The sequence below is a fragment of the Falco biarmicus genome, chromosome 3 (genome assembly GCF_023638135.1).
Source record: "Falco biarmicus isolate bFalBia1 chromosome 3, bFalBia1.pri, whole genome shotgun sequence".
In the NCBI taxonomy this organism is placed as follows: domain Eukaryota; kingdom Metazoa; phylum Chordata; class Aves; order Falconiformes; family Falconidae; genus Falco; species Falco biarmicus.
The window spans coordinates 56,354,145-56,372,808 of record NC_079290.1 but is presented as its reverse complement, the minus strand read 5'-3'; the positions used below and the strand labels follow the sequence as shown (position 1 = coordinate 56,372,808).

The 18,664-nt window shown below is 45.0% G+C and overlaps 1 protein-coding gene across 2 annotated transcripts in view; it reads left to right on the top strand.

Moving 5' to 3' along the window:
• The window catches only part of CABLES1 (Cdk5 and Abl enzyme substrate 1), an 81,571-nt gene extending 67,943 nt beyond the window's left edge, over positions 1-13,628 (top strand). For both annotated transcript variants that reach the window (XM_056331309.1, XM_056331308.1), the window contains 3 exons: positions 8,003-8,109; positions 9,040-9,247; positions 10,842-13,628. In XM_056331309.1, the coding sequence (XP_056187284.1) occupies positions 8,003-8,109; positions 9,040-9,247; positions 10,842-10,982 (456 nt within the window). In that variant the 3' untranslated portion in view covers positions 10,983-13,628. The remainder of the gene's footprint in view (positions 1-8,002; positions 8,110-9,039; positions 9,248-10,841) is intronic.
• The last annotated feature ends 5,036 nt before the right edge of the window (positions 13,629-18,664 follow it).

Sequence of the window (18,664 nt, the reverse complement as noted above, 5' to 3'; positions counted from 1 at the left end):
CTAGAATACATCTGCATTGCCAGGTGTCTCCCTGCTTTTTCATTTTCTCTAGGGGTTAGTTATTGCTGTGTCTGCAAAAATGTCTTATTTGACATTTTGGGGTTTTTTTCGTGAATTTGCCTTCCAGCTGTCACTTCTTCAGCACTGCCTGAGGGTCTGCAGCCCTCCTGTCTCCCTCTCTGAAGGCGTGCACTAATCTAAGAAGGATGTAAAGTGTTCTTTTGTTGGTGGGAATCCGGGCATGTGCCATGAGCTCTCTTGCAGGAGCTGCACAGGTTCGCAAGAAACCAAGGACTGGGTGGTGGTTCTTCAGTGCTCAGCTGAGAGATTTCACAAGGGGCCAGTGCTTCCTTCAGCTGAGAAAAGGGAGGAAAGGTAGTGCAGGAGTGTCCTCGGAACTTGCAGGTTAAACAGCATTTTGCAGCTCGGGCTGTGGGTAAGGAGGGCTTGTGCATCAACCTGGTGAATATACAGGGCCATCTTGGCTATGTAGGAGACTTTACTCACATCCATATTAGACTTCCCTGACTCAGCTGGCGTTCCTCCTCCCTGCAGTTCACATCAGTGCAAACAGGAGCATAATAGGCTGTAATTTCAAGTAATTTTCTTCTCCAAATATAAAAATTGTCATATGCTGCAATTAAAGCAAATTGCAGTCTGAGGCCAGTAAGAAACCTGTGTTTTTTTCCTGACCGTGCACAGCCATCGCGGCAGTGACAGACCTCTGCCAAATGACCTCAGAGCTGTAAAGCTGCTGTACACAGATTGAAACCAGCCTCTGGTCCTGAGTGGAGTATAGCTGTAATTACCGCCTCTCGCAAGTGCCAGAGCAGCTGAGAGCGGCTCTGATGTCAGCGCCGAACATTTTTTTGTGTGTGGAGAGCTGCAGCTTGTAATTAAAGTTTCGTTACTTGGCCAGCATTTAGCATTAATGCTTGGCAGCTGCGAGCTTGTAGATGTTCCCTCCCCCCCTCAACCCTTATGGGTGTCAGAGCAATTAATGGGGGGAAGGTGTGCGAGAGGAACGGGAACACGTGGTGGTGCAGATGAGCGAGGTGGGAAGCCGGGCTGCGAGGCTGACTGTGGGATAAAGCTACGTGGACAGATATTACTCCTGGGAGCTGGCTCGTGGTTTGCAGGCCAGGATTTCTCCACTGGTAACACTCAGTTGAGGTCTGTGTGAATGTTGCATCAGTAAACACCGCAGGCCTTATCCTGAGGCATAAAATGGACAAAATGTGTGGTCGGTCTTGGATTTTGCTCTGAAATAACTTGCAGTTAGCACAGGACACATTCCCTCCGTTTTTGTGGAGCCTGAGGTTGTTGTCACTGACATGGGTTTTATAGTCATGTAATTTTACCGAGCTGAATTAGTCCTGACTTGCAGAGGATTTTTAACTGCAAGTCCTCAGCTGTTTTCAAGGAGTAGCTGAGCTTCCTCATTGAAGATAGCTGCAGGGAAGGAGGAGCACTTTGGTTTTGGTGTTTTTTTTGTTGAGGTGAAATTCCTGGCTTCAAAGAATATACACTTCACTGCCGCATGTCTGAAAGTAATGCCCACAAACAGCCTGTCGGGATGATTCTGAAAAAGCAGCTTCAGTACTTTCCCAACACAAACTCTATGGCTTGTTTTAATTGTATTAGTCATACTTAAATTCTGGTCTACCCTGGAGAATTCATTTCGCTTAGTGTTGTCTTTGTAGGAGAGTCTACAATCTCTGCCGCAATATAAACAGTAAGAGGTAGAAAAATTTTATGCTGGGGGGCAGGGGAAGGAGGGAAACATCATGTCATAGTTAACAGATGTCTTCCTGGCTGATACTGCTAAAACAGGAATTCTTGCAGATTCTTAAATCTCTCTAGAATAGGAGCTTTATCTACCAGACAGAGCAGTAATTTCTCTGCTAGAATCTCATGTCAACCAGCGTACATCCAGACCCGTCAGTGCCTCTCTGGCCTCCCTGCATTCTTGCCAGCAGAAACAAACTCCTTCCATGCAGAAGGAGAAAACTCACTCTGCAACAGAACTGAGGCTGACCCTGCAGTCCTGCTTTTGTTGGTAACACAGAAACACAGGAGTGTGTTAGCTGGCTGCTATGCACTGCTGAAACTTGCAGCAAAAGAAGAAAAGGCCAGATCAGTAGCTTCTTGACTTTGAGTGACCCTTCTGTAATAACATCCATGCAATATCCATCTATCCATGCCCAAGGGATAGACTTGGAGATGGTTTGGGTACTTAACAACAATTTCAGTGTATTGGTTTAATTATGTCAAAACAAATTGACGTCTCTACACCATCAGTAAAAAAATGTGTTGCAGATATCTGCAGTGCTCTTGCAGCGGGCTGTCAGCCTGCATTTGCCAGGTACTGCACTAGTGTCGAGCACAGCCAGGCTGCATTATGAAATATTAGTCCTCCAATGTGATTTTAAAATTAGAACTGCTTGCTGCCCTGGCCATGTAGTCTAACAAAAGCCCTGCATGATGATATAGCGCATTCAGTCTCTCGCTCTCCTGTTCTGTCCTTCACGAGGAGCATCAAGGTCAGGAGTACTTTGCTACAGCCAGCGTCCTTCGGTGCTGTCACCCTATTCTTCAGGCTGCTTCCGTAGCTGTAAATCAGGCATCTCCAAACTGCTTTTTTATCAGCTGCTGACCTTGTACCCAAAAGTCTCAGGGAGAAGAGTATTGTAGTGCTGGTATATATTCATATTTAAACCCTGTGGTCTATGCTTTTGATGCTATATTTGGCTGAGACTCCAATAAATGACTATTTTGTAACGGTAGCACACTGTATTAATTGAGGATGATTCCAGTGTGTTAACCGTATAAAATAAACTGGCGCCCTTCCATGCGCTTTAATTCACAGAGGTAGTTTTGAGATTGTTTTGTGAAATTCAAAATCTTTCAGTTTAAGATCCTTGAAAGTTAATAACTTTGTAACAACAGAAACACTTTCTTTTAGTCTTCCTTTTCCTTTTTTTTTTCTTTTGGGGTTGGTTCTTTTAGATTATAAATAAGGAATTGCTACCATTTTCCATCACCATTTTAAGTCTCTGCTCTATCAGGATTTCCCATATATATGCATCTTGAGCCATAACTATATAAATTAGGTTGCTGACAGTTTATAACTACATAGCTGGTCACCTATAGTATGCATTAAGGTACCCAGGCAGTGCAGTCATTTGAGTATTTTCATTTGTTATGTGGTTGAGAACTTACCATTGACCTACTGAAAGTCTGTTAAAGGCATCAGTCTTCTGTCTGCGTTATGTGAAGTAGGTTTTTCAGGGGTACACAGTAATGACAGCTGAAGAGAGCCTATCATGTATCTTTCGTTTTATTCACCTATTCTATTCTGATTTTATCCTCCTTAAGCAGGAGATGCAGGCATCCAAGGCTAGATCATCTTTTATTGGTAGCGTGCCAAAGTAGGATTTATTTTCAACAATATTTCATCTTGCCAGTCTTTCCAACCATTTCAGGCATCCTTCCTCCTCCTGTATTTATGAAACTATATATACAGCTTTCCTATGAGAAAGCAGCTGCTTGAAAACGCTTGTGAATAACACACAAACTAACCTCCAAGTTCAAAACTGCCAGTCATGCAAAAAAATGTGTACAGATTTTGGCCAAAGCATTCATCATGTTCTCCAGGCATCTGTCAGCTACCATATATCAAGGCTTTCATTTGTCTTGTGCAACTTGCATTGCCAAACTAAAATACTCACGCACAGATTTGTATACAGAGGATGTGAACAGAGCTCATGAAAAAGTATTGCTGAATACTGAAGTGAAATGTGTTTTGTGCAAATAAGCTGTGAGAAACAAGACAGATGTTTGTGGATGACAGAAGTTGCAAACATTCGAGATTAGAGTATGAGACAGTTTGGTAGTTCCCAGTGCCTTGCTCACGCGTCTGACAGTTCTGGGAGTGCAGGGTGCCTGCCTGGTAGGGAGTAACATTATGTATAAGAAAGCATGTTTGGATAGAAAAATGCTGTGCTCCTTTTAGGGGGAAATATTTGCAAACCCTTCATAAAATTTGGGGCATCAGTGTTGAACGGTTCTCCTACACAGGCAGTACCAGAATTGTTCCGGACAGACAAAGATCCATGCCATTTACAGTCATGTCTTCTCAACATGGCAGCTTCGTTTGGGACTCGCAGGCAGCTCAAGTGCAATGAAATGGCCTAAAACAGGGAAGCGTGAACACTGAGCAGGGAGCAGGCAGCAAAGGATGAAGTTAGGTCAGAACCCTTCCATGTCATATCCCAGCTGGTCCTTGTGGGTCACTGGGCCACCCCAGAGGTTTCCTCTGCTCCATCCCTCGTGGGCAGGGGCAGCAGTGAGTGGGGGGCTGCTGCTTGGTGCCGAGCCATTTGCAGAGTGCAGGAATTGCCCTGGGCAGGAGCAGGGTCGGGGACCAGGATTTCATGTAGCCTCATGAGTGCTGTGCCCCAGCCCCAGCGTGACAGCAAGAGGGGTGCTCGAGTACCTGGTCAGAAACAGCTAGCAGGGGTGACTCATTTGATCACTCAACAGACACTAATACAGCGCTGCTTTTAAGTTACCTGTCAACAGATACTCTTTTATTTTTGCTGCCTGCCTCTGTGGTGGTCAGGGTTCCACATGCATGCATTTCTATAGGCAGCAGCTGGGCAAACAGGGTCCCGCTGCCCAGACAAAGTCAGGCTTCTGCAGCAGTTGCGGGGGTGGGGGGAAATCAAAGCTGGGGGGTGGGGGTGGGGGGTGTGCGATGGGATGAAGATTCTTGAGAATAAGGGCAGCTAGCTGAGCTCTCCAGCATGGCACTGACAAGATGAGACAGCTGCCTTAGAGCCAGTGTGTTCAAACATGCTGCCGTTACCCTGTTACATGAATCAAAACCAGCACGCACCAGCTTTCATCTGGATTTCATTATTGTGATTTATATCATAGAGACTGTTGTCTCACAGGAAACAGCAGTATTCAGGGTTGGGGAGGAGAATCTTATCAACAGGACAAAACTGATAAATCTCCGCAATTAAAAATAGCCGTACCTCCTTACCATTTTCAGTTTTAAGCCATCTGCTTAGTCTCAAGCCTCTAAGTGCTTCACTTTAAAGAAAATTTTAAAAAAGCGCTTTTCTCCTTCTAAAGGGAATTTAGCTGAATTCTGGCACTTCTCCCACGGGCTGGAGGAGTCCCAGGTAAGACAGACGGTGCCTGCAGAGCAGCTGTGGGGAAAGGTGCGCCCCGGGGGGTGCTGCTGCTGTGCGCCAGAGCCCAGGGCTCCCTCCCCCTCTGCGCAGTCACCCCCAGAGCTGGAGTCACGCTGGCACCTACTTGTTAGACACGAAGATGACTGAAACTTGCTGTCTGGCATAATTTCTGTGCAGCCCTTACAGCTGAGTCTGGAGGATGGTCAAGGTCCTCCCTCAGCTGCAGTGCCCTTTCCGCTGCAGAGGGGTTTCTGTCCTTTGTGTGAGGTTCCTGTGTGATTGCATCCTCCTCTGTGCAAGGGAAGGTGATAACCTGGAGAGAGCCGAAGGCAAGTCTGCCAGAAAAATCCATGATGCTTTGAGGGAGATAATCAAGATAAACCTAAAGAGCTCTGAGGTAATGGAGAGCGAACAACAGGCAGTTAGGTTTGCAGTGAAGCATGAAATAAGGTGTCATGTAGCTTTGCACAGTAACACCGAGCTCACTCTTTCGAGGATTGCCTAAGACATCCAGAAAATGCTGGTAGTAACGGAAATCATCTTAGTAGTGGGTAGCCCTTAGATGCTACTGAGCATCTCTTGACTCTGTAAGAGCAGCATCGACCGATGTTTCTGTACTTTGAGTAGCAGATGGTGCTGGTCTAAATTATGTTATGTGGCTCGTTTCAGTAGTCCTCTTGTAACAGTACTAAGAGGAACCCTCTTAATAACACATGAAACTCCAGCATATCTGTGTGCCAGGTGAGATGAAGCACATGAGAAGCTGTCTGCAACGACGTGCATGGGTGCGTGCTTAGGTCCAGCCAACCTCTCCGAGATTAAAACCAGGCAGACCCACATATCCATTTGAAGCCTTTCGCTCCAACCCCAGGTAGGGCAAGGTTTCTCCTCCCTGGCTTTTCCTCTTTTATTCAGGCATGATAGCACATTGCCTGCATCAGCATCAAGACAGCATATAAATTTTTAACCTCAGTGGCACTGCCGTGTCTGCCTGGACCCAAGTTCGAGCTTATCTGTGCGCATGCAGGGCAGCAGAGGTGGCTGAAGAGGGTTGATGTGGCTTCCTCCTTTTTGGTGGTTTCTGGAAGCTTTTCTTAATAGGACTGAATTTCCTTAATAAATTATCCTTTTTACTGAGCAAAAATTGGACTAGTGCATAACACGTAACTGTGTTGGAGGGGACTCACAAGCGTTTATACACAGGACAGCAGCAGGAGACTTGGGTGTGATGTGCCCAGCAGAATTACCTGCTGGGATGTAGTGGGGAGCAATTTATCTGGACAGATGATGCTTCTCACACTGCAAATCAAATAGCAGTGGCCCACATTATAAAACATGTGTATGACCGTAACAACATCCCATGGCAAGAAGTTGTGTTTTTCCTCTCTGTTACAGTATGTTTACCTCAAATACTGCTGTGCGCTACTCAGGGGAAACACATGCTCTGCTTTCTTTTAAATTACTGTAATTATCCATTATTTCAGTTTCGTGTTCCCTTCATGCTCATTTTGGATCTAGACAAGAACAATGTCAGATAACAAGAGCTGTCAGATTGCTGTCTAGAGCCGTTACACTCTCTTCTCCCCAAGCCGTTCCATATACTATTTTAATTATTAAAAAAACCTGCAAGCATATGCTGTCAGCCTTCTTGGCTGATTCAGATTCCCATGGGGATGTAATACAGCGATAAAGGCATAACACACGACAAGTGTTTTGCGTGCCTTTTTCCACCTCTTGTTGTTCAGCGGTGACAGCCCTTTACTATAATATAGGTTGATCATAAACAGAAACTGGAAGGGAAAAACTACTTTACTGGAAGGAGAATGCACTGCCCTGCAGACTGCTGCTCTCCCACTGCCCATGCTTGAAGCTGGCTGGGAGCTGGGTGCCTGGGGACGAGGTTGTCCCCTAGCTGCATAAGCTGGGGCTCTTCTCTGCTTCTGTCCAAGGGGCAGAACAGCCAAAGCCAGGAAGAGAATTGACACATCCCCAAAATGAAGGTTGGTTTGGTCGGCTGATAGATTTCGGCCAGGTGAGTGGTGACAGAGAATTTGGGCAAAATGCTACCAGAACGAAGACTGAGGGAACAAGAGAAGTGCTGTGTATCTGTAGATGTGAGCGCTGGCATTGCAGTACTGGCCAGGAGGACTCTGCTATTTGGGGGAATTATTTAGGTTGTGATGAAAAAGAACAGGACGCTCAACATAAAGGAAATAGACTGTATGCTTGAAACGTTGTCCCAGCTCAGCGTTTTTGTCCACTTACTGCCTAACTTATGACGGCATTACTATCTCGCACTCTGCTGAATGACCTGCCGCATAGGCTATTACCGTTTTATCACAAATGCATGCTATGGCAGTGAAGAATCTGTGCCAGTGGTTCCTTTGAAGAATCATTTGGAGAGAAACTGACAGTATGTCCCAGAACCGAATGGAGATATGCACACAAAATCTGGTCATCGGATCAGTTACTGTGATTTGGTTTTGTTTGGGTTTTTTGTTTAGCAAGATGTCATCCACCTACATGTAGCTTAAATTCACTCTTACGGATACTTGGAAGATCTTGATGAGGTATGTGTTGTTCAAGGCTTGTGCTGTACAGTCATCTCAGATTTCAGGTCACTTGTTCTGACAGAGCAGTCACAAACAAATTGTTGCCTTAATTCAGACTTAATTTTCCCCTCTGCTGAAAGCGCTGGGACTGACTGGCGCTTGTTAGGTACTCCTTGCTTTTGGGAATTGAGTCATCTTGTTGGTTACAAACTAAAAGAGTAACTCTCTCTTGACCATGTGTTACAGACCACAGTCATAGACTACGTGAAGCCATCAGATCTCAAGAAGGACATGAATGAGACTTTTAAGGAGAAGTTCCCTCACATCAAGTTAACCCTTAGTAAAATAAGAAGGTATGTTGCAAAGCTTGGTAAGGCTGCAACATGATGCATCTGTCTCACATTTCAGTGCAGTTGCTGCCATGTATGAGGCGAGACACAGCACTGATTGATCTTCAGGAGCCGTGACCGGTAGAGGTGCAGAATAAATCAAATGATTGCTTTAATTAGTGGGCTGAGTAAACAAGATAGGGGAATGTACAAACACGCATTGGTCAGGTGTCAAATGCAGCATATAATGAGATGAGGATGCAAGCTGGGCATGCACTATACTAAAACACCCGGAAAAATAACACAACAGTCTCTAAACTCATGACACTTAGCTTAGAAGGAGACTGAGGAAAGAGAAATGCTGACTTTTGTGCCTTGTCCAGAGAGCATGGCCAGAAGCAGAAGCAGTGGTCAGCTTCACAGCAAAGCTGTAGTATTTCATCACTGTTTCCAGGCTAGCAGGCTCAACGTACAGCTTCACTGAAATAATGATAATTTCATTTGACCGAAGTGGCCAGGATACTGAGTCATGTTGCTCTGTAACCAGAAAATACTGCAGTACGTGGAAAGCCTGTGAGTCTGGATTTGCCCAACCATAACCAGCAGCAAAGCTCCATATAGAGCACCAGCAATCAAGCTGTTGTTACTAAATAAATTGTGTGGAGCTTAAGACCTCTGATGAAATACTGTTACTAAAAATGTCAGAGCTTTTCAGTTGCTTTTGTAGTTTGACACAACTATGTGTTGGGGGCAGTGAGGGGGAAGAGTGAGGTCAAAATGCACCATGAAATGTGTACCCAAAACAGAGCGTAAAGATACCTGCCCAGTAAATTACGTTTTCCTTTTCTCCTCCACTTGACTAAGCAGGAATCTATGAAAAGATGACACTTGGGATGAAATGAGAAATGTTTTAAGACACAGCTCACAGCATACTTGTCTGGTCTCTTTACTCAGCTTGAAGAGAGAAATGCGCAAGCTTGCTCAAGAAGAATGTGGTTTTGAAGAGCCCACAGTGGCCATGGCCTTTGTCTACTTTGAGAAGCTCGCTCTCAAGGGGAAGCTGAACAAGCAAAATAGAAAGCTTTGTGCTGGAGCCTGTGTTCTTTTAGCAGCCAAAATTGGCAGTGACCTCAGAAAACATGAAGTCAAGCATCTTATAGATGTACGTATCCATAGGTTACCAGTGTTCCTTCTTCGTGAAGTGCCAGTGTGTGCTCTACACAAGCCCGCCTGTCAGTAGTCATGTTTTCCTCTAGGTTTCCAGCTGTACAGCCAGCTAAATACCTTTTTTTTTTCATATTTGTATGGAAGTAGTACTGATCAATGTTACTGCAGAGGCGAGGGAAGCTCTTTTGGTGTGTTTGAAGACCCTGGTGTCATATACTGTGAGGTCTGAGAAGTATCTGACCACCATTCTGTCAGTACAAGTTAAAAGTTAACTCTCAGGAGATTAATTTTGTTTTTAATTACGTTTTCAAGAGTGCCAGTAAGGACTCTCCTTTGAGAGGTAAATGCAGATACTAATTCCAGAGGGAGTCTAATAGACTACCAAGTTTGTATTTCTTTCATCAAGTTAAGCTTTTGGGAAAGAAAACTTAAAAGAAGTGTTTGCATTAGAAAACCTCACCCCAGCGTATTTTTTTGTAGAGTACAGTGTTTGGTCTTTCACCTACTTCATGTGAAAGAGTTAACAGGGGGGAGCGTTGTTCCATAATCCTTCACCAGCACTAAGATACCAATCTGATTTAATGCTGCAGAAGTTAGGCAGGTAGCTGAGCACTTGGCTACAACCAGCTCACTCAGTTCAGGAGACGGGAACTTGGTTGGGGGCCAGGACTGGACTCATGCCCTTCTGCCACAGTCACAGAGCTGGGTTGACAGTTTGTTAGAAAGCCCTCTGAACAACCAGAAAAAAAATCAACCCAGTGGGAGCTGGAAGATCTGGCCTCTCTTGCTATCCTGAATCATCATTCCGTCCTTAAGACACATTGAGCTTTTCAGTGGACCCAGTGGGCAGAGAAGTAGCAAGCCAGGGAGATCATAAGAAGAGGTTGTGGGGAGGGGGGCTAAATATCCCTGAACAGCTGCTTGCCTACTTGTAGCATCCGAATCCAGTGAAAACAGCAGAGCAGATGGGAGGTTTAGTATGTTACAGCAGAAAGCCAACTATAAAACCCATTTCATCCCCCTTGAGGAGAGTAGTTTCTGTTACTCACTGTTCTTAGGGTTGTTGAAGATGACATCCTCTGCCTCTGAGGTATTAAGATCAAATGTATCTAATTGCAGCAGAAATAATTTTCCCAATAGGGCGTTGTAACACAGACTGATGCTGAAAGCAAAATCAGTGATTTCAAGCAGTGCAGGGAGTTTGTGGGCAGTTAGGAGGTGCATGCCTTCCATTACACAAGTGATTTCAATGTTTGTGTGAAGCCAGGAGTTCCCTCTTCCTGCAGTGATAATCACTGTGATCATTAGGAGATGTATCTGCTGGAGATGGAATGAGTGAAATGATGAACACGTCAGAAATAGCATGGCTGGCTGAGCTTTGCGTTCACAGTAAGGAGTCAGTACATCCAGTTCATCCCGCTCTCATTTTCTAAACCTAGAGCCATGCAAGGCCAGCAACGCAGAGGTTTAATGACAGCGGCACGCACGTTTTGAATAATGTTATCTTTAAGAAAGCACTAGAAAGTCAAATCCTCATTCACAAAGACTTTCTTTCTTTTCTTTCTTTTTCTACTTGTCTGTCATTGCAGAAACTGGAAGAGAAGTTCCGGCTGAACAGGCGAGAGCTGATCGCCTTCGAGTTCCCGGTGCTGGTGGCCTTGGAATTTGCTCTCCACCTTCCTGAGCATGAAGTGATGCCACACTACAGACGCTTGGTGCAGAACTCCTAGCACTGGCTGCCCTGCGGGGAAGGGGCTCCCGACTGTTCCCGCTTGGCTCTCCTGAGCCACAGTTACTACTGGAAATGCAACATCAGACTCCTAACGCTTCACTCTCTCTCCTCAAAACAGTTTTTCTGGCAACATATAGCAAACACTGCATCAATGTAAGACTCTCAGCTTGGACAAATTCACGTATCGTTACTTTCTCAAAGCAGGTGAAGACTGAGCTGTTGGTAAATGGTTAATGTGCTGAAACTGGGTGGCGACTGGGCCTACCTGTGGGGACTGCAGCTATAAAAGGTGGCAAAAATTGGAAGGGCAGCCTCCATGACCACCCCTCTCTCCATCACACAAACCCTGGAAGCCCACGTGAGTGCATTCTCATAGTGCTTTTTCTACAGACCTGCTGCAACTTCCAAGAGGACTTCTTAAAGTGAAAAAGCTTTTAAAGAGGATATCTTCACTGTGTCAAAAAGAATGTGCCAATCTATTTTTGTATCAGCAATTGAAAGTGCACTTTTTCCTGTGGGGTGTTTGTGTGTGTATCCGTGTGTGTGTGTGTGTGCGCAACACTGAACTGATCTCAGTCCAGGTGGTTGGCTTAGCTGTTTCCAAGTGCATCAGTTACCGATGGTGAAGATCAAGGTGACCTTACGTGTTTACTTCTTGAAAAATGTAACTACTGGAAAAGTGTTAAATGGGATCATTTTTGGACACTTGGTTTTTTTATTCTCTGGTCTTTCCAGCATTGTACCTTTGAAAGGATTACACCACTGCTACTATGAGAGAAGGATCAGCAACTGACTTTAAGTTTTCAGTCACGTTTGTGATAAAGATGAAAGCATTAGTATAAGATTTCCATGTCATGTTTTTTAAAAATATTTTGTGTTAAGCCACATGCGTATTTTTAACCTTCGCACTTTTCCCACTGTGGAGATGGTTAGACTTGCACTCTGTAGTGTTGTATTTCTGTGCTCTATGTTAGAGTGCGTAATAAGCACATTTATTGTGCTCTATCTTAAAACAGTGTTTTATTAAAAAAAAAAAAAAAAGAGTAGGGCTCAGCAGTATAACAGGTGTCTTAAGGCTCCAACAGCAGGGGCATCAGCTATTAAACTTTTGGTTTTTAACAGAATTGACTGTGCAAAACCTAAAATCAGTGCCCATTGAAGTTAGAGGTCCAGTTCCTTTAGACTTTTCAGTACTGGAGTTTTACAGTAAAACTTCTTGCAGCTTCCCTGCTTCTGACTGGACACCCAGAAAGCTGGAGAGTTTCATCCAAGCTCCCCAGTGCTACATACACACTAAGCTAGCGCCATGCTTACGGACATTGTTCAATTGCTGTTATCCTGTGGGATTACACCCCTGTCCAATCTTCTCCCACGCTGGTTCACTTAACAAGCCTTGCCCTTGACATGCCCCACATGGATCTGGTAAAGTCAAATATACTTACGTTTATGGTAATTATATAAAATAAATAATAAACTCAGCCGTGAGACTTTAGCTGAAGCCTTACCTTTCTTAAGTTTGGGAGTGCTTGCTCAGAGTATGGAAAGGGCTTGTGAGCAGATTGTAGAGAAGTGGGACATACCAGAGGATATAAACACACTAATGCTTACTTTCTTTCGCTCTTACTTTAAACAGTTTTATTATTTCCTTCAGTTAGGCCAGGAAACATCCAGTTTCTTTACCAGCTTTGACTCCTTTAAATTCTAGTATGAAAAACACCTGTGTATGATTGCTCTACAGGATCTGGAAAGGTTACTCATGTCAGGACAAATGGGAATTCGTTTGATGCTATTGCTCTCCCTCCATTTTAAGGGGGAGAGTGACTATGGTAGCTTACAGTTACTATTAATACTTATCTAATTACTGCTATAGATACATTCCAACAGGAATAGGGAGGAGGGGGTAAAGAGAAAAGCCTGCACTTAACCTCCCCAGTGCAACACCCCAGGCCGCTGCATCCCACACGTCCTTCAGCCAATTGTGGAGCTAGGGGAGGGGAGCCCTTGCCGGCAGCCTGCTCCCTCCTCCTCCTCCTCTTCGCGGCCCCCATGCAGCCCAGGGACAGAGGAGCCACGAGCCTGGAGCATGCCTGATGCCTGCGGCTGCCCTGCCGGTTTATTCAGTCCCAAAAGGCAGTGTAGTTGACCTACAAGCCAAAACGGTCTGCGGGTTTGCTAGGAGGGCTTCCATCCTTGGCTGCATCCCTTTCCACTGAAGTCGTGTATATACGTTCAAGATTTGCTTCTGATTGCAGAGATCTGTTTCTAATAGTGACCACTCAAGGCTAAGCAGAAGCTTTACTTTTCTATAAAGGCTTCTACCTTTTGCTTTTGAGTCTTGATTTTTTTTTAATGTTGCTTTATAGTATTGCAGGGAGAAAGCAAATTGTGATTGCAAGATGCAGACTAAAGAATGACAGTCTTACAGTAGTCTTTAGAGACGCTATTGAATCATGCTGTCACATCTTTTGTCTTCTGTGCTGCTACCCAACCCTGATCTACAGTTTACACAGATTTCTGGGATGAAATCTGATTGCTGGAGACTTTCTGCTTTTTTTTATTGTTCCTGTTGTTTTGGGGGCGGGAAAGGGTTTCAAAGTGATGTTCAGTTACAGTTTGAATGTGGAATAAACACTTAAGATGTTGATTATGTTGCACTGTTCACTTAGGAACGTATATAAAGCCATATGATGCTAGGTCTCAGAGCACAAAGCTTGGTCAGTACAATTATGGTTAGGACAACGGGCAGGATTTGCCCCCCTTTTCTCCCCAACCCTGGGAATTCAGGCTGAAGTGGTAGAGGAAATCTGTACCAAACAAAAACCACGTTGATTGTTTTTCCTTTGTCTTACATGGTAATGAGTGTTGATTTACAAATGATTTTAGGTTCAACTTCTAATAGTTTGGAAAAATAATCCATTCCATATCATTTGTTCTGTTTTGAAATTATATACTGTACACTCTACCATGCAGAGTTTATTCCTTTTCTAAAAAAATAAATAAAAGTTTAAAAAAAAGCTTGGAAAACCCAGACTCTTTTCCACCAGTGACAGTATGTAAAATGATTCAGTTCGCTCATCTGTATGTGCCTAATGGCTTTGGTTTTGTCTTCCTCTGGGACATAAAGCTGCTTATTAAGAAGCCAGTGGTGGGGTTGCCCAAGGGCCCTCGCCATCTCCTGGCATTCATCTCCCTGCGGAGCCCTCGCTATCAGGATGTTTCCTCCAGCCAAGATCTTGGAACTTCTTCCCAGACCATTCTTTTGGGTTGAGGTTTTTTTAAGCCGTTTTTTGTAGCACCAGCTCCTCCTCCTGGAGCTGCCAGGCCCTGGTTCTCCCAGTCCAAACCATCAGTGTGCAGAAGGACAAGGCACAAGCAGGCTCCTCAGCATTGCTCGTGTCTCACAACCCCTTATTCACTGGAGATTTGGGATATGTCATTTTGCTTTAGTCTAGGTGGTAGTAAAATTTACAACTGGCTGCTGTACCAGTTGTAGTTCACAAGCAGCTGCTTCTGCTTGGGAGGTTGAAAGTTCAGTTTTAGACATTTATGTGCCCACACACCCAATTATCCACCACTTGTTGGCATTCAAGCCGGTTTTTTCCACCTAGGACAGCCATTTATTGTGCATTTTCATTCCACATTAATGAAGATACGCAAAAGGTTTGGCTTCCTACCTCCACTCATCACTGTCTGGGTTCTCCAGAGACCCTCAGCGGTAAATCATATTTGGGGCAATATGAACATTAGCTGGATTTACACAGAGCCCAGAACATACAAATATACAGAAAAAAGCTTTTGGAATCATTTTCCAAAACTACTCACTTAACAGGCAATGGCTTCTTTGGGTTAGTCTATAACATCTTTAAATGATACGACTTCAGCTAACTGCTCCAGCCTCCTAAAATAGGAGCCCACAGCATGTGTCTTCCCTGGAAGCAGTGAGTAGTTTGTTAGGAGATAGTAACACTCTCCCACAATGTTAAAGGAGTTTGGCACGAGGCCCTACATTAAACATTGGAGGGGAAAAAAAAAAAAGAAAAAAGGAAAGGTAAAAAGTAGTTTAGCGAGGTGAGACACTGAGCAATCACAGCAGCAATGCCAACATCACTGGCTGAGACTGAAATCTGTCCCGAGTTACACCTTTGGGGAGGGAGGGAGGGAGGGAGGGAGGCAGATTTGAACTTAATTTGTTCATCGTCCATTGTAAACCTTGTAGTGAAGAGGAGAAAAAAAAGAAGAGGAAAAAGAAGCTTCAGGAGCATCCCTTCAAAGTTGCACACAAGCGTAAAGGCCTTTCTGAGATCCCAAACCTGGCTTTTTCCCACCAGCCCCACCGATCCCACACAGCCAGAGCTCCCTGCCTCAGCCCCAGCCTGCTGTCGGGATCCGCGCCGGGGAGAGCTGTCGCTGTAAGAAGAGACCTTGCCCAGCCCAGACCCCAGCAAATGCCAGGACCAACAGCGAGAGAAGCGACACATATTAGTCTGCTGCTGGGAAAGAGCAGGAGCTCTGAGCCTTGAAATGGCCGGTAGACCTTCAAAGCAAGGTGGAGGGGGGGGGGGGGGGGGGGGGGGGCAAGCAGTGGCAAACACTTCCCCTAGCGAGAGCTAAATATTGGCTATTATCATGAATTAATTTGCCTTTTCTACATGTTCCTCTAACCTGTCATACACCCCTTTCCATAGTCCCGTCATCTTAACCCAGCTGGGACCCTTGCCTCTGCTACATTGATATGCAGATGCTCCAGGACTTAATTTCTCAAACCAGAAGAAGCCTTCTACTTGGCAGTCAAATTTCATTGGCAACTGATTTACAACTTTTTAAGCTCATGTCAGTATTTCATCTAATGTGAAACTGAAATCTTTCCTCTATGGAGATTTTGTGATGGGGATGTTCTCAGCAGCAGCTACTAGTCTTAACAAAGTTCTGGCATGTAGTTTGACGACATACTAAAAGAAGAAAAGAGAGGCAAGAAGCTCCAAGGGCTCCCAAGCACAGTGAAGTGTTGCTTTGGCTAATGTCAGTGGGTATGTCCACCGAGGAAGAAGCGGTGCAAGCCAGGTTTTCAGAACCACTGACATGAGACCGGAACTTCCCTCATTTTCAGTTCAGCAGCAGGCATGAGCCAGCCTTTATACGCCTCCCTCTTTCCTGCCAAGCACATACAGACACCAAGGGCAAGTTACCTTCTTCCTCGCTGCTTCTTCTACCAGCAGCTGGAGGGTTGTTACTTTCAGAGCTGACTGGGAGAGCAAGAGCATGAAGAGGCAGAAGGGCTCATTTACAAACCAGTATTAACCGCCCTGTGTTCACAAACACAGCCTGGGTTACCAGGAATGGATTCTGTTCATTGATTTAGGAGAGGGAATATTGGGATTTTGGCTTTGTTTTTAGTCTGTGCTTTAGACAAGCTTTCCTTCAGGCTGAAGCCTTGCAGCAAGGAAAGATTTGGAAACATCTGGACTACTGCAAGCCACCTGTTTCTCCTCTGTTACCACACCAATTATTTGTGTTGCCCACACGGCTGCACTGCGCTGAGTTTTTACAAAGGGCAAAGGCATTATATCACAGCATGAGAACAGCAGGCGCAGCATCAGCTTTTAGTCCCTCACACCAGAAGTCGAACGGGTCTGGTCCCTAAATCTCTGCCCACCTGTTTGTGTATTAGGAACCCCTGGGAGTGCACAGGTCTCAGCTCTTTCCCCTTCTCTCACACTTAGCCAATCGTCACATACACACAAATTAAAATAAAAGGCAGATAAGATGGCAAATCTCAACATATTTATAGATTGCTAAAGAAAAAGCAAGCTTACCAAGTGGTAAGCACAAGAGATGCATTGCAAGCTGGTCTGCTTCCCCCTCGCAAGGAGCACACAGGGCAGCCCTGGCTGGTAAAGCAGCACACTCGTGATGTCCTCCCGACCCCTCCACACCTCAGCAGGGCCTTGGCTAAACTGCCATTACAGATGGGGAGGAAAGATAATGCACCAGGAATAGATTCAGAAGAACGCAGAGCTGAACAGTCGGGCAGGCTGTGTGAGAGAGAGAGGAACAGTTCATGAAATTATAAATCTGCAGAAAACAATGGGAGCGTGTGGTTTCTGGCAGTATTTTCTGCTGGCAACCAAAGAAGCCTGGTTGTATTTTTTTGTTGTTGTTAAAAAAGATAAAAACCTAATGTAGAAACATAGTAGCTGTAAAGTGTTAAAAAGATGGATAAAGAGCTTTTATTTCTAAACTGCTCTCAACCCACTCAGAGCAAAGATGAATTGTCACCATCTGAGCTGGATTAACAGTCTAGACGGTGCCCCAGTCCCTCCCACTTGCTGGCAGCTGGATGTCCCAGCAGCACAGCACACGTGAACACCCCTAAGTGGAGGTCTGAACCCCAGACACCTTCCTCACACCACCCCACATCCGTGGGTGAGATCACAGCCAGCAAGGCAACTGACTCCTGTCGATTAAACTGCCATGTGCAGCCCCTTTTAATCAGGAAAGCTCTGTCTTCAGTGCAGGGCAGGAGTGCGCAGTGGGCCTGGTTCCCACCTGCATACATTGGCTGCTTTTTGGTTGCACGTTGGTGTCAGACCTGGCTGTGCACCCACTCACCACCCATTCGGCTTTCCTTTACGGGGAAACCCACAGTGCTGGCAAGAAGGGAAGCAAGGGGCCATCACCACGGTTGTCCACATGAGCATCCCTAGAGGAAAAGGGATGTTAATCACATGCCCACCTAAAGAAAGGAAAATTGAAGCAATGATTACCCGCTCATCATCATCATCTTCATCATCTTCATCATCATCTCTTCTTAAGAAAAGGACCTCTCCTCTCCCACACTAGCTGTGAGAGGACTAAAAGTGTGCTGAACAGCGTGCTTGAAATGCAGTTATCAGCAATCTTCCTTCTGCCTTCAAGGCCAAAAGTGAGCTGTTCAGAGAGGGCTAGGTCTGTGCTCCGACCTCCTGTGATGCAACCCACAAGCTACCTGCACTGTAGCTCCTCATGGAGCACAAGCATTTTAACAAAACATCTCAGTATGATTTAGACATTTCACATGGACAAAGCCCAACACACTTCCAAACATCAGCAGGTTGTTCCAATTTCAGTCATTTCTAGTTGTGAGCGTTTTCTCTAGCCAAAGCTAGACCAACTCAAGCTTATAAGCAATCACAGGGCATTTACATGCACACCTTTCAAAAGCCCGGTGTGCTTTTTGAAGCTCAATATTTAATGCCTGCTCCTGGAGTGACATCCTCCCAGCTATCTTGAAACATCCTCCAATGAGCAGCAGAGACTGGACACCAATCAACAGCTGGGATATTTCCATGGGCAAAGTTTACAATGCACACAAAGCCAACACCAGAACTTCAAAGTGCTCATCTCCCACGACAACCTGAGAAGCTGATTAACGTTTTCTGAATCCAAGACCCTGCAAACTGTCATCTGCCTTCCAGGGCGACCTGTGTATCATCTTGTTTCTGTACAGGTTGGAGTTGAATTAAGACAACAATCTACATAGAAGAAAAAAAATGACCTTTCTTTGTCCAGAACCCAATCTTTTATTTCCTCTAATCTGAGAAAGAAATACCATGCCAAGTTAGACCTCTACCAGTCAGTGGAGCATACGAGGTAACTACATTCAGATGTACTCTCTAAGGAACATTCAGATATCACAGTTTA